The sequence below is a fragment of the Pyrus communis genome, chromosome 11 (genome assembly GCF_963583255.1).
Source record: "Pyrus communis chromosome 11, drPyrComm1.1, whole genome shotgun sequence".
In the NCBI taxonomy this organism is placed as follows: Eukaryota; Viridiplantae; Streptophyta; class Magnoliopsida; order Rosales; family Rosaceae; genus Pyrus; species Pyrus communis.
The window spans coordinates 9,332-24,607 of record NC_084813.1 but is presented as its reverse complement, the minus strand read 5'-3'; the positions used below and the strand labels follow the sequence as shown (position 1 = coordinate 24,607).

At 38.6% G+C, this 15,276-nt stretch overlaps 2 protein-coding genes across 2 annotated transcripts; both read left to right on the top strand.

The window, feature by feature from the left end:
- Positions 1 to 497: 497 nt before the first annotated feature.
- Positions 498 to 4,493, top strand: LOC137708732 (protoporphyrinogen oxidase 1, chloroplastic-like). The gene is made up of 9 exons (XM_068447876.1): positions 498 to 1,064; positions 1,304 to 1,495; positions 1,609 to 1,693; positions 2,215 to 2,362; positions 2,448 to 2,528; positions 2,699 to 2,870; positions 3,086 to 3,245; positions 3,347 to 3,450; positions 4,026 to 4,493. The coding sequence occupies exons 1-9, from the start codon at positions 660 to 662 to the stop codon at positions 4,323 to 4,325; spliced, it is 1,647 nt and encodes a 548-aa protein (XP_068303977.1). The 5' UTR covers positions 498 to 659; the 3' UTR covers positions 4,326 to 4,493.
- Positions 4,494 to 13,849: 9,356 nt separating this feature from the next.
- LOC137749428 (auxin-responsive protein IAA30-like) lies at positions 13,850 to 14,839 on the top strand. The gene is made up of 4 exons (XM_068489522.1): positions 13,850 to 14,139; positions 14,226 to 14,467; positions 14,551 to 14,656; positions 14,788 to 14,839. The coding sequence occupies exons 1-4, from the start codon at positions 13,850 to 13,852 to the stop codon at positions 14,837 to 14,839; spliced, it is 690 nt and encodes a 229-aa protein (XP_068345623.1).
- The last annotated feature ends 437 nt before the right edge of the window (positions 14,840 to 15,276 follow it).

Below are 15,276 nucleotides of genomic sequence, written 5' to 3'. Positions count from 1 at the left end.
TAGTGTAACGATGAAGATGAAAAGGCAGTTACTATTTACTGGATGAATTAAATAGTGAATAGTCGGGCCGCCTTAGCAACGGTGGAACTACTCTTAACATGAGATGCAAAAAGTTGCATGTCATTGACTTTTTTTTTTTATTGGAAAATTCTCCAATAATTAAATCTAAATTATTATCCTTCACCGAAAGATATAAATAAAAACTTAAATTTATAATAGAACCTCAAGTTTCCAAATATAGCTACTCTCATTGAAGTCAAAATTTACATCTCCCAAAATTATAAAATTTACATTTTAAATTTGCACTACCCATTTTTTTGGATCAATATTAAATTAACCATGAGATTCGGACTGACATCGTCATTCAAAAATTCAACTCTTTATTCAACTTATTTCTATCATTGCAATAAAAAAACCACTTACAATTTACACTCCCCTTTTGATATACATGAATGAAATTAAAACCCGCGCCAAACTATAGGAAAATGTCAATACGCCTTATAGAAAACTACCAACTCGGTAGTTCCAACTCGTAATAATATATCGAAGCCAAAAATAGGACTTTGTGTCAGCCAGCCTTAAAGATCAGAAAACGGTGGTTGGGTGTCCTCCTGTTTATCTCAGTCGACGCCGGTGGTGGTCCCTGCCATCCAATCGCCATGAGCACCGCCAGAATCGCCGCCACTCAGCCTCTCTTCTTCCCTGCACTCCACTGTCACAGACCTCCCTCTATTTATATGGTGGGCTCTAAACCAAACAGAACCTCCCCCTCCCTAAAATTGCGATGCTCGGTGGCCAAAGAATCGCCCATATCTCCATCGGGGCTCAGTGGAGAGGGTACACAGTCGGGCTTCTTTGACTGCGTGGTGGTTGGCGGCGGAATCAGTGGGCTATGCATCGCTCAGGCGCTGGCCACCAAGCACGGCGACGCCGTTCCGCATATCATAGTCACTGAGGCCAGGGACCGCGTGGGAGGCAACATCATCACCGTCGAAAAGGACGGCTATCTCTGGGAAGAAGGCCCCAATAGTTTTCAGCCGTCCGATCCCATGCTCACTATGATGGTATTGCTCTCTACTTCTCTATTCTGCTCTGGCAGCGTTCTCGTTCTGGCATTCACATTTACATTGAATTAATTAATTTAAAATTAGTCAACTAGAACTTAGATTAGACTGCTAGTGAGTCTGCTAGTGCTGAGCTAGTGGTTGGGGCATTCAGGATTCTTCCTTAGTATATGAGTAATGACTGTATAAATAATGTATGTATAGTGATTTGTGTATTGGGTATTTCTTGTGTTTGATAGGTGGACTGTGGTTTGAAAGATGATCTGGTTCTTGGGGATCCAAATGCACCTCGGTTCGTGTTGTGGGATGGCAAGTTGAGGCCCGTGCCATCCAGCCCAGCCGACATACCTTTCTTTGACTTGATGAGCATCGGCGGCAAAATCAGGGCTGCCTTTGGTGCTCTTGGCATTCGCCCTTCTCCACCTCCTCCAGTTTGTTCTCTTTCTTTTACTTTATTTTTCATTTGTTATGTCACCATTTTCACTCATTCCTCAATTCATCAAGTGCACTGCTCATTCCACATAATCTTTGACAAAAGTGACAGTGTCTCGAAGAATCGGTTGAAGAGTTTGTTCGCCGTAATCTTGGCGATGAGGTTTTTGAACGCTTGATTGAGCCTTTTTGCTCAGGTCATCTCCATTTTCAATAATTATGACTACATAATTAAGTTCTTCTCGTGCATTTCTCTAGTTACTCTAATATTCATTTGCTGCTTCCTTCTATTTGGATCCTAAGATGGGTTCGGAACCTACCCAATTGTTGCGTATCCCATTCAAACTTTAACCACAATAAAAAATGAAAAAGAATTGTTGTTCGCACTTTTGAATCGACTTCTTCATTTGTTATTTATGCAAGCAAGCGCCCTGTGACATCATGTGACCTTACACAATTTTTATATGGCACTTTTAACTGAACTGGCATTATTTCACACAGGATCTGAATTTTAACCACATTTATTTGTTCAGCCATGCTCACTTATCTATGTGAACTATACTTGTCAAACTAGGCGCATAAAGCGTCCTGTAAAAGCTGTTCAGTTAATTTGGTAAATTGGTATACGTTCATTAAAATTTTAAAGTGGTGTAGCTTTTTGTCACTTCAGCAGGTTATAGTGACATTTTAATTACTCCGAAACTTTTGTCATATTCAGGTGTTTATGCGGGTGATCCTTCAAAACTGAGTATGAAAGCAGCATTCAGAAAAGTTTGGCAGCTAGAGCAAAATGGAGGTAGTATCATTGGTGGTGCCATTAAAGCAATCCAGGGGAGAAACCGTGCCCCTAAGACACCTCGAGATCTGTAATAATAGATTTGTGTCTTCGATGTTATTATGGTTTAACTTGTAAAGTTTATTTTCAATTCCCTGATTTTATTTTTTCAATAGGCGTCTCCCAAAACCAAAGGGCCAAACAGTTGGATCTTTTAGGAAGGGACTTGGTATGTTGCCGGATGCAATTTCTACAAGGTACTTTCTTTCAACAAAGGATAAATACTCTTTACTCTAGTTGGATGGTCATCCTTCTTTGTTAGCAAGGAGAGAACATTTGTAGGTTTTTTTTTTTTTATAATTTTTTTCATGTGCAACACTTGTTTTTCACAGCCATATGGTCATACTTTGTTCTGTTGTGTTAACAGGTTGGGAAGCAAAGTAAAATTATCTTGGAAGCTTTCAAGTATCAGTAAATTGGATAAAGGAGGGTACACTTTGACCTATGAAACACCTGAAGGATTGGTTTCAGTTCTTAGCAAAAGTGTTGTGATGACTGTTCCATCCCATGTAGCAAGTGGTTTATTGCGTCCTCTATCTGTATGTTTCCGTCCTACATGTTTGTTATCTTTATTGCCACGTGTTTGACAGTTAAATCTTGATTTCGGGGCATTTACAGTTGGGATTTTCAGTCAAAGTTTTTTTTTTGTTCTGTAAGGACATGTCTCTGTAAATAGTGGTGATCAACAAGACAAATCAATGGGTTTCTTGAACTGACATTCCATTTTTCCTCTTTTGTCTTGTTTCTTTTGCAGGTTGCTGCTGCAGATGCACTATCAAAATTTTATTACCCACCAGTTGCAGCAGTTTCTATTTCATATCCAAGAGAAGCAATTCGGACTGAATGCTTGGTCGGTGGTGAACTAAAGGGCTTTGGTCAATTGCATCCTCGTAGCCAAGGGCTGAAAACTTTAGGTAGATTCGATTTGGTTTGGGAGTTCATTATCTATGCCTATAACTGATGCTTGACATCAGCGATCACCATTTCTTGCTGATTTTTCCCATGGGTTTTGCAGGAACTATATACAGCTCGTCACTCTTTCCTAATCGTGCACCACCTGGAAGGGTTTTGCTCTTGAACTATATTGGAGGTGCCACCAATCCTGGAATTATGTCAGAGGTAAGACGAATGCCGTATGATATATGATTTTGTGGTGGGAAAGATGCATGAAGGTGATGATAAGGCTGGTAATACATGCATTTAAAGTGAATTGATGTTTCTCATAAACTATCACGAAGGTCTTAAAATGTGCTTCGCTTCATATATGGCACCCTAAAGGAGCACCTACTTTATCCAATATCCCGATTCCTTTTTTGTAATTACCTTCAATAACTATCTGGTGAACGTTTCATTTTGGGCGTCAACATTCATACTTAAATTTTTATATGAAATAAAGCATTGATGGGTTTTCATATGAGCACCATAATTGAGCAATCATGCATGAAACTTGGATCTTCATACAGGGCAGAAACTTGTGTTTTGTTAGCAGGCTTTGTTTTCCAAGGCATTGTGCATTGCTGCTTTTCTTCTAGTCTCTCTTTGTGTGCATGAGCACTTGCATGTACATTTAAAATCACATTCTCCTTATTTAAACAGCGCGCATGAGTGTGATTTACATTCTCAATTTTTTTTTGTTCCCAAGCCTTTGATATATTCTTTCTGTTGACTGTTTCTGAAAAATAAAACACTGACAGAAGGAGAGCAAGCTTGTTGAAGCAGTAGATCAAGATCTGAGAAAAGTCCTCCTAAACCGTAATGCTAAGGAGCCACTTGTATTGGGTGTGAAAGTATGGCCACAAGCCATTCCGCAGTTCTTGGTTGGTCATTTTGATGTCCTTGATGCTGCAAAAGCTGGTTTAAGTGATACTGGGACCCAAGGGTTGTTTCTTGGTGGCAACTACGTTACTGGTGTAGCCTTGGGTCGATGTGTTGAGGGTGCTTATGATGTTGCGGCTGATGTGGCTAATTTTGTATCAAAATATACTTACAAATAGTACAGTAAACGGAGATCCTGCATCTTGTAGAAGTGCAGTGTTAGGAAGTAGAACTTAAGATGTTCCTTTGGATGCATCTGTGGCATTAATTAATAATAACAGCTTCAGTGCCAAATTTTGTAATTACTTGAAACTCTGAATGTACTTGATTCTTCTTTCTGTCTTAAATCTTGAGTTGGAAGGCAATTTGTATGAAAATTTTTGGTCTTTGCAGGGTTTTTCCCCTCCACTCCAATTCTATGGTAAAACTCAGTCAGTAGAACATGTGTGAATAATCTCTATCAGTTTAGTATTTTTCTTTTGGGTCCAATATTATACTAGATACTCGTGAGTTGTAATAAGTTTTTCTTTGGTAAATATGTTACATCTTTTATAGATAATAGATGCCTACATTCTAAAAGCTCCTTGGTCCACGTACTCATCTCTACTCACACCCACACAATCTTCTTCTAATGCTTTTTGCTATGAATAATTATGGTGCCGCAGTAACTTGAAAAGTGCAAGCAGAACCGCCATTTGTCTAGTCTATGGGTGCTAGGAGGATTAGGGAAGGGGGACCATTAGTCTATTTATTGGTATGCTCCTTCCCTTGAACATTAGGGACCTCCAAGGTGAAGGTTTTGCCAACACACTACTCGTCTCTTAGTGTTAGTGTCGGCCCAGCAGAGTGCTTTCGCCGTTAGTGTTCTTTCTGATCTCTACGCATTTCACCGCTCCACCAGAAATTCCCTCTGCCCCTACCGTACTCCACTCCAGTTGTTGCTTTTCTTTCTGTTACTTCGGAAGTAGCTGCTTTAGCTTCAGCCACTTGAATTTTTGATATTCCTTTTTATTTCTCATCAAACGAATGACATCTTCTTCTGGAAATCCTAGCTATTCTTAGCATGATATTGGGGAATCTCATTGCTATTACTCAAACAAGCATGAAACGTATGCTTGCGTATCCGTCCATAGGTCAAATTGGATATAGCTGCTATTGTGCTAACTTTAGGCAACTTTTTTGAGCGAATTGGAGAAGACAAATTTATTTTGAGATGTCATTGTGACCGTATCTTAAATTAACTATGCATTGTTTTACACTATAGATTTTTTCACGTATCAATGCTTGTTTGGTTTGAAGTACCTTCGCAATAACATTCTTATTGTATGGGAGCGCTTCTCCTAGTTGAGGTCAAGGAGCTCGCAAAACACTATTCAATGTAATATATTTTTATTTTTAAATATTAATTAAACGAATATCATAGGGAGTAGCATATATCCAAGCTCTAAAGGATATGTAGGACGAAGCAAAGATTGTTGCAAGAACTCATGAAGGACAAAACAAAAGTTTTTCCATAACTTTAGGGTTACATCAAGGCTTATCTTTAAGTTCTTACATTTTTGCATTGGTAATAGCTGAGTTAATGGGACATATCCAAGATGATATTCCTTGGTGTATGTTTTTCGCAGCGATATATTGTTGATAGATAAAACTCATGAGGGAGTACATGTGAAGCTTAACCTGTGGCGAGAAGTGTTGGAATCTAAAAATCTTTGGTTAAGTTGGTCAAAAACAGAGTATATGGAGTGCAAGTTTAGTAAGAATAGAGGTTCAAATCAGTTAGGGGTGAGGATTGAGATCAAGAAGTATTAAAGAGCGAATGCTTTCGATATCTTGGATTTATCTTCCAAAAGAACGGAGAATTGGATAGAGACCTCAATCATAGAATACAAGCTGGATGGATGAAGTGGAAGAGTGCATAAGGTGTGTTGTGCAACCGTCATATGCCACTAAAACTCAAGGGAAATTTTATAGGATGACAATAAGGCTAACAATGCTTTATGGCACAAAATGTTGGGGAGTGAAGCATCACACAAAATGAGTGTAGCAGAGATTAGAATACTTCATTGGATGTGTGGGCACACAAGAAAGACAAGATTAGGAAATGAGGATATCCGAGGTAAATTAGGAGTAGTCAAAATTGAAGATAAGATGAGAGAAAATTGGTTAAGGTGGTTTGGACATGTGAAACGAAGACCTACAGACGCTCCAGTTAGAAGATGTGATTACAGGATAGAGGTTCAAGGCCAAAAGGGTAAAGGAAGACTTAGGAAGACTTGGAAAGAGACTCTAACAAAAGACTTGGACTAGTTGGATCTAACGAAAGACACATCACAAAACCGAGCACAATGACGTTCTAGGATTCATAGAGCCGACCTCACTTAATGGGATAAGACTTTGTTGTTGTTGTTGTAATTAAACATGTTAGCATGAATCAACAATAAAATAGGAATGTGATTGTATTTCCTAGTTTGGGTAGAACTCTCCTAGTTTAGTGTCTTTAATATTCCTTGTGGTACAAGGACTGAAGTTGTATCTTATATATATTGCCTCCAAAAGGGAGAAGAATAAGATCAACAATTAAACCCTAAACACTATAATTTTATCTTGGTATCAAAAAAGGTTTCAGCCTGTCTCTTTCTCTTTTACCCTTGCTGTCGATCGTTGAATAGAAAAAATTCCATCGTGGTCTTGAAGCTAGAGAACCACCCATTGGAAAAAAAAACCTATCAACCAAAAACACCAAAACCTCAAAGGCACCCTCACCCCACAGAAAGAAAGAAAGAAAGAAACCTAGAGTCTAAACCTCAGCGTCTCAAAGCAAGAGACATTGCTTACCCTACATTGCTCACCCCATGGATAGAAGAAGAAAAAGATTGAACTCAGAATCAAAATTTTATCTTGGTCTCGACATGAGAGATTCTTGTTGGCTTCAAAACCAAGTTGCAGGAAAAATCAAGGAGTGATCTCGAGACAATAGATTCATACAAGACCTAAATCCTACAAAACCTAAACAATAGAACCACCAAGCTGCTGTTTTCAAATGGCTGAACAGCGAAACCAAAGGAGAATTTCAGACGCTGTGCATGCAAAAAATTCTGACATGAGCCATGGGCTTGCGGTGCCAACTTCACGTATGCCAAACCGTGGACTTGCCGAGTTTGGAGCCCAAACTCCAAGGAGACAGATGGCAGGTGCATCCATTGGGGACGATAGTAGATTAGGCATGGGCCCGCTTACTTTACTGGTAGACATTCAAGAAGATTGGAACCCGGACCCAGAAAATTTGGGACCACAACTATCACTATTAAATTTGATTGCTAAAGAGCAATTAGATGATCCAGGTAACACATGCACATCTTTAATTGGCATATATTGATCTTGATATAGGTTGGATTATTGACTCTGGAGTCACTGATCATATGACTTATGATCGTACTTTATTTAACTCTACAACACCATCACCACATGATAGCATTGTCACTGTTAATGAAGGTGTTGCTCCCTATAGGGTCGAGTAATTTCTTGGTCTTCTGCTGGGGCTTGTGGATTCAAGGGTCATTGAATTATTATCATGTATCATATGGAATGTAAGACAATGTATCCGTATAGCCCTAAAACCTAAAAATTAAAATAAAAAATGAAAAGAAAATGTGATTACAGAGGCGGGTTCGATATCACTCACTCATTCTCTCTCATTACATAACTGTTTACTTGTTCTCACACTCGCTAGCCTTTTGTTATCAATGGGACAAGTCACTAAGTAATTAGATTATGTTGTGCAAATGTATCCGTCTTTTTGTTTACTTCAAGATATTCAGACTCAGACGATCATTGGGCGTGGTACTAAGATGAGGGGGTTGTACTACGTTGATGATGTTGCACAAGGTTGTGTTCATCAAGTTCAAGGTTGAGATAGTGGAAAGTTAAAGATTGTTCTGTTGTGGCATCGTCTTTTTGGTCATGCCTTCTTTGGTTATTTACGAAAATTACTTCCATCATTGTTTAGTAATATTTCAGATTGTTCTATAGTGTAATGTTTGCTCATTAGCGAAAAGCCATCGAGCTTTGTATCCTCCAAGTTTTAACAAACGAACAATTTCTTTTGAGTTAATTCATTTTGATGTGTGGGGGCCATCTCCAGTTACTACTCAGCATGGTGTATGTTAGTTTGTAACATTGTTGATGACTGCACTAGAATGACTTGGTTGCACCTCATGAAAAATAGAAGCAATGTGGATGGCATCTTTAAAAATTTCTATCACATGGTCTATCTTCAATATTCACTCCCTATTAAAGTGCTTCGGTTAGACATCGGTGGTGAGTATCTAAATTAGGATCGTTCTCAATTTTTTTTATGGAAAAAGACATTCTTCATGAGACTACTTGCCCTCAAACCCTACATCAAAGTGAAGTAGTCGAACGAAACAATCGGCACATGCTTGAGATTACCCGTGCTCTTCTTATTGGTAGTTGTGCACCCAAGACATATTGGGCTGATGTAATCACTTATGCTATTTATTTCATGAATTGAATGCTATCTCATGTCCTCTCTTTTAGAACACCTTTAGCCGTGCTTGCAGATCATACTTTACTCTCATCTGCTCTTCATCTTCAACCTCAGGTTTTCGGTTGTGTGGCATATGTCCATCTTCATAAAAATCAAAGAAGCAAGCTTGATCCATGTGTAGTGCGGTGTGTGTTTCTTGGTTTTAGTCCCCAACAAAAGGGCTATAGATGTTATCATCCATCCACTCAACATACATATGTCACCATGGATGTTACCTTCTCAGAAGACAAGCTCTTTTTTCCTCCCAGCTATACTCCTCAGGGGTAGACAACCTTAATTGATGATTATGGCGAGTTTGACTTATTTGATGCACGATCTGAGACCATGACTGTGTGAGCCCACATAGCACAGTAACCCAACCGGCAATTGGGCGTATAGAAATCGAACCCGAACCTGCAACTGCAATTGGACCGTGTGCACTAGAACCTGCAATTGGGCCGTGTGCACCAGAACTTGCAATTGGGTTGTATGCTACTCCAGAATTTGTATGTGTCAGCAGCCCACTTAATCATTCCGCTACAGCTAGCCCAAGAGGGCATGATAATCAGGAATATGGTACCAGCCCAAGTGGGCTGAATTCAGCTGTCATTAATGCTGGCTCGAGTAGGCCTAGTTCAGTGTTTTTTGATGAAGGCCCGAGTAGGCTTACAAAATTGTTTGAACAACGTAATAGCTTTAGAGAAGCAAAACACGACAACTCACCCCATTCTCCTTAAGTACACGACCATGATCTAACAAATATCTCTAAGGTAAGTGCTCACTCAAATATTAATAAACCTTGTTACCTTATCGACAAAATCGAGGAAAACCACCAGATAGATACTCTCTAGAAGGAAAGGTGAGGTACCTCATTGAAAACTACATCTATATGCAGCGACTCTCACCAAAATACTATGCACTTGTTTAGTAGATGGGAATTATCACAATACCCATAAGAGTGGAAGAAGCTTTAGAAGATCCGAAATGGATAGAGGCAATGCAAGTTGAAATGGAAGCATTACAAAAGAATAATACTTGGAGTGTGGTTGCACTTTCTAAAGGAAAGAAATTAGCAGGATGAAAGTGGGTGTTCACCATCAAACATAAGGCAGATGGAACAATTGATAGGTGCAAGGCAAGGCTAGTGGCAAAATGGTTTACCTAGACCTTTGGAGTCGATTATCAGGAGACATTTTCTCCGGTTGCAAAAATGAATACCATTATAGTTTTATTGTCTCTTGCTACCAACCTTGACTGGCCTCTGAGAAGTTTGATGTAAAAAATGCTTTTCTACATGGAGATTTAGAGAAAAAGGTATATGTGGATATTCTACCAGGGTATGGTGCTGCGAACTCTAATGGGAAAGTATGTAGACTTCGGAAGACACTGTATGGTCTTAAACAGTCACCCAGAGTGTGGTTTTGGCGGTTCACCCAAGCAATGAAAAAGTAAGTGTCTCAACATGGTAACTTAGACCATACTTTGTTCATCAAATGCAAGGATGGCAAGGTAACCTTGCTTATCATATATGTAGATGACATGATTGTCACAAGTGATGATACAATAGAAATTGAATGAATGCAGAGGTATTTGTCTTATGAGTTTGAGATGAAGGATCATGGGGGACTTAAATACTTCCTGGGGATTGAAGTGGCTAGATCTCGGGAAGGAATATTCTTATCTCAGCGAAAGTGTGTGTTGGACCTTTTGTTTGAAACTGGTATGCTAGGGTGTAAACCAGTAGATACACCAATTGTGCAGAACCATCATCTAGCAATCTATCAGGATCAAGTCCTGGTGAATAGGGAGAGGTATCATAGGTTGGGAGGGCGGTTGATTTATTTGTCACTTACAAGGCCAGATGTTGCTTATGCAGTAAGTGTGGTGAGTTAGTTTATGCATGCTCCTAGTGAGGATCATATGGCAGTAGTAATGCGGATTATGAGTTACTTAAAAGGAGCTCCAAGAAAAAGGTTAATGTACAAAAAGCATGGACATATGAAGGTGAAAGGGTATATCGATGCAGATTGAGCTAGAAATATTACTGATTGGTGGTCTACGTCGGGATACTTTACGTTTATAGCTGGTAATCTTGTGACTTGGAGAAGTAATAAGCAAAATGTGGTGGCAAGGTCTTTGGCTGAGGTTGAGTACAGAGGAATGACTCATGGTATTTGTTACCTTCTATGGCTTCGGATTCTACTCACTGAGGTAGGGTTTAAACCAAAAGGGTCTATGCTGTTATATTGTGATAATCAAGCAGCACGAGAGATAGCTAACAATCCGATGCAGCATGATAGAACCAAGCATGTTGAGGTAAATAGACATTTCATAACATAAAAGTTGGATGTTAAGTTGGTTGATATTTTGCTTGTAAAAACAGAAGATTAGTTGGCAGATATTCTAACTCATGCAGTTTCTGCTAGAAGATTTCAAGACTCACTCGACAAGTTGGGCTTAAGAGATATCTATGTACCAACTTGAGGGGGAGCGCTGACGTGAATCAACAATAAAATGGGAATGTGATTGTATTTCCTAGTTTGGGTAGAGCTCTCCTAGTTTAGTGTCCTTAATATTCCTTGTGGTACAAGGACTGAAGTTGTATCTTATACATATATCGCCTCCAAAAAGGAGAAGAATAAGATCAACGATTAAACCCTAAACATTATAATTTTATCTAAACATACATCGTGTTTAAAAGATAATAGATGATTTACTGATGCAGCAAAAAATGAAAACAAGTTGATGCAACAATACATTCTTGTTATGGTATGGGTAGGGGTGGTGGGGAACATGAAAATGCACTTTTCCCCTTTCCCTTGTTTTCTAAGTCGTCAATTCTTGTGTTCTCAATTCTGATTTAGGTCTAAGCAAGAAAGATATTCATGTTCCCTCCCTCCCTCGGTCTTTCGGCATCGGTCTCGGTCGTGATAAAAACATGGAAAATCTAATCCAACCCAACATATGAGAAAAAGATGGTGAAACTTTGACAAAAGTAAAAGTAAAAGTGGAGCAGAAAATCTGACACATGATCCATCGTGATTACACAGTTTATGCACGTGGAATATTAATATAATGGAGAAGCTGCAAATTTAATTTATTCAAAGGAGGAAGAATTTGAATTTGACTGCACTAGCTAATACTAGTAATTAGTGTCTTTTCTTTGTCCCATTCTTTCCCTAATTCTTAGTGTGATTAGTCTGCAGTGGAAATCAAGCTAATTGCATTGCAATTGCATTCATGTCTCCCGGAAAGGATTACGATTCTTACCTCCTATAATTATGTGATGACAATAATTCAAAGGCAATTAACACTAAGGGTTTTTGATTTCATTTTGAGAATTAGTTAGTGTCGATAATAGCTCAAAGTATATATCCAAATCTACTAACATTAGTGAATCTGATACCACCAGGGCTCTTATTGATTGAGCATCCATCCCCCTAACCGTTGTCAATATCAATTATCGCTAATTTATTGGTTAAGTATACATTAAGGAAACAAAAAAAAAAGATTAATAAAGAAAGGAATTATCCTAGAAACACACGCCAATGTATAATTTATAGATACTTGTTAACCATAGCCAATGCCTTTGATTAAGTGAGTGACTCCACCCAACCCAAGGCCCCCCATGCGCGCGCAACACCATGATTATATCCATTGAACATTAATATTATACTGTATATATATATTGTCTCTTGCTATATATGTAAATGGTTCCAAGACTCCACGCAAGCAGTCTAGATTCACTATTGAATTAATTCATAACAAAGAAAAGTAGAAAAAAGGAAGATCGAGGAGTCTAGATTCATTTCCTCTAACAAGATACAATCAACTTCTCTTTAGACATTTATATATTTCTTAAAAGAGCTTGTCTCTAATTAGCAATCCCTAACGTACATTGTGTTCCCAATTAAGGTACCAAGGCACAACGTATTGCCTTTATTTGAGTATGAATGCTTGAGGTATTTGACCATTGTCTATGTCACAATTCGATATTTTCTTTACATTTGTGCCTAATGAAGGAGAGAAATTTATCTATAACAAAATTGTAACTACGGAAACATCTTAAGTCAACTATGCACTATTTAAGAGCATTATTGCATAGTTAGCTTGGTATATGAAGAAAGTTGGGGTTCTACCATAAAATCAATTAGTAATATCGGGAGTAACTCACCTACTTAGAAGCACAAGCAAGGTCCTAACTCTCATCAATGTAGGATTCACTCTCAATACACCCCCTCACATGTAGCGAATTTTCAAGTCTAACACTCATCAATGTGGGATTCACTCTCAATACACTCCCTCACATGTGGCGAATTTTCAAGTCAAACACGAGGAACAACTTGACTCTGATATCATAAAGAAAGTTGAGGTTACAACATAAAACCAATTGGCAATAACGGGAGTAACCCACCTACTTATAAACACATAGAAGGTCCATCATCTCATCAACGTGGGATTCTCAACAACACACACCATTCCATTGGTATAACCACATTGGCCATTGCAGTAGAAAGTAGAAACTTGCAAAATTTTCAATGGAACAGCTCAAAGTTGCAATATACGTAATGATTTATACGGCGATAAAGATGTTGATAAGTCCACCCCCTCTCTTTTAGTATAGTTAATATTGTTTGTTAAAAAAAAAATATGAACTTAATATATCAAACGTAGAGAAAAAGGATACAACTTACTTTTTGTTTGTTTATCTGCATTTTTTTTTGAACAATCGATATTATCTACACAAAGGGGGAGTGTGTGAGTTTAACTTCACAATAAGCTAGCAACAATGTGGTTCAAATTCGCCTTTGGCGAAAATCGAATCTAAAACCTCTTACTTACAAATGAAAATGAATACAACTAAACCGTAATACTAAGTAACTATTTATCTGCATTTTTAAATGCATATATATTCACTTGAACATTGCATTTGCAGTCAAGAAGTTGAAATGTAAGTATTTTAATACTAAATAAAGCGGATTTTGAAACGTGTACTAGTTGTCGGCTGGCCTGAGAGCATTCGAGTTCTCAGGTCGACACCTACCTAGTAGTATCACTGTATCAAATCATAGAAAACATATCCAAATTTTGATTTTAATTTATATTCTTTTTCCCTCCAAAGTTATAGCTATATAAACACCATATAAGCACCATATGTATAAACACACAAAGTTGGTGGGCAATGGCAATGGCGATGGCGCGGCTTCATCAATAAATTTGCTAAAAAGTGATGGGCAGAGGCAGCAGCACACCTACAACTACAAGTACTACTTCTTGTTCACCGTCGTCATCCTTGTCGTCGTCCTTGTCACTCTACTACTCACAGTCGTTAAACAGTTGAAGAGAGATCTCACCACAGATCTTCAGCTTGGGCTTAGCTTATCACCCTCTGCAGCGTCCCAACGAGTACAACGCAACCCCTCTCAGTATCCGTCTGCCGAAAGGTATATATTATTAATCATAATTAAATCCATTCCATATTACTACCTAATATTAATTAGTAACCCGTCACTGGCCTTCTATATAACAGGGGGAGAGCATCGGAGAAGAATTTAATTGGGTCAGTTATTCAGAAGATGAATGCAGCGACAGCAGATGATGAACACAATGATGTTGAGAGCAGCAGCAGCAGCAGGAACACAAGAAGAAGACTGTATGTCAAGGTTTACATGGAGGGGCATGCCATTGGAAGAAAGCTGGATCTATTAGCCCATCATGGTTTTCACGACATGATACGGACACTCGAACACATGTTCAACACCAACATTCTCTGTACTTACCCACCTCTAACTTCATTATATATGTGTGTACATATTATAAATATTTTGACATATGACAAATATTTACAATAACAGGGGGAGATGATGTGGACAGAGTGCACTCTGGTCATTACGAACTTCATGTTTTGACATATGAGGACGAGGAAGGGGATTGGCTCATAGTCGGTGACGTTCCTTGGGAGTAAGTCTATTTCACCAATTCATTATCTCAATCCATCTTTTTAATCGCTTCCTAATTCCCACTTAGTTTTCAGTCACAATATTTCCCGTCCTTGCACTTAATTTGATTCTACATCAATTTTATGCGTGCAGGATGTTCTTGTCCGCAGCGAAAAGATTGAAGATCACAAGGACTTTTCCATGATGATTTTCAAATCATCCATCTTAATTTCACCTCCAAGGACAAGCTATAGAGCCCGTAGTTTTGAAAATAGGTTGGGCAGCTAAGTGAGGGAGTGACAATGGGGGTTACTGGTAGGGTGTTGGGATGGTGCTGGGCCTTAGAATGCGCGTTTTTGAGGCCCACGTGTGACCTCTCTATTTGTTATAGTGAAATGCTGCGAGCAGTCGCCTACAACAGCATGCATCTATCATTTATCACATCTCATCTCATCCTTTACAAGAGAGAGATTTTGTGTATGACAATATGTTTCACAAGCACAGACGAAACTGTAGTTTGATATTTCTTTAGCTCATTAAAATAAAAATTTGACCTCGGAGCGCATGAGGCACGTAATGAAAAATACAAGAAGACTCTTCAACAAGCTGATAAGTCCTATACAAACAATACTGCATGTGATT

Bases quoted from the DNA above. Each gene is read 5' to 3' on its own strand.
- LOC137708732 (XM_068447876.1), top strand. From the start codon at position 660: ATGAGCACCGCCAGAATCGCCGCCACTCAGCCTCTCTTCTTCCCTGCA. The intron at 2,363-2,447 runs GTAATAATAGAT...TTTTTTCAATAG, and splicing joins CCTAAGACACCTCGAGATCT to GCGTCTCCCAAAACCAAAGG. The intron at 3,451-4,025 runs GTAAGACGAATG...AAACACTGACAG, and splicing joins ATCCTGGAATTATGTCAGAG to AAGGAGAGCAAGCTTGTTGA.
- LOC137749428 (XM_068489522.1), top strand. From the start codon at position 13,850: ATGTATAAACACACAAAGTTGGTGGGCAATGGCAATGGCGATGGCGCG. The intron at 14,140-14,225 runs GTATATATTATT...TCTATATAACAG, and splicing joins CAGTATCCGTCTGCCGAAAG to GGGGAGAGCATCGGAGAAGA. The intron at 14,468-14,550 runs GTACTTACCCAC...TTACAATAACAG, and splicing joins GTTCAACACCAACATTCTCT to GGGGAGATGATGTGGACAGA.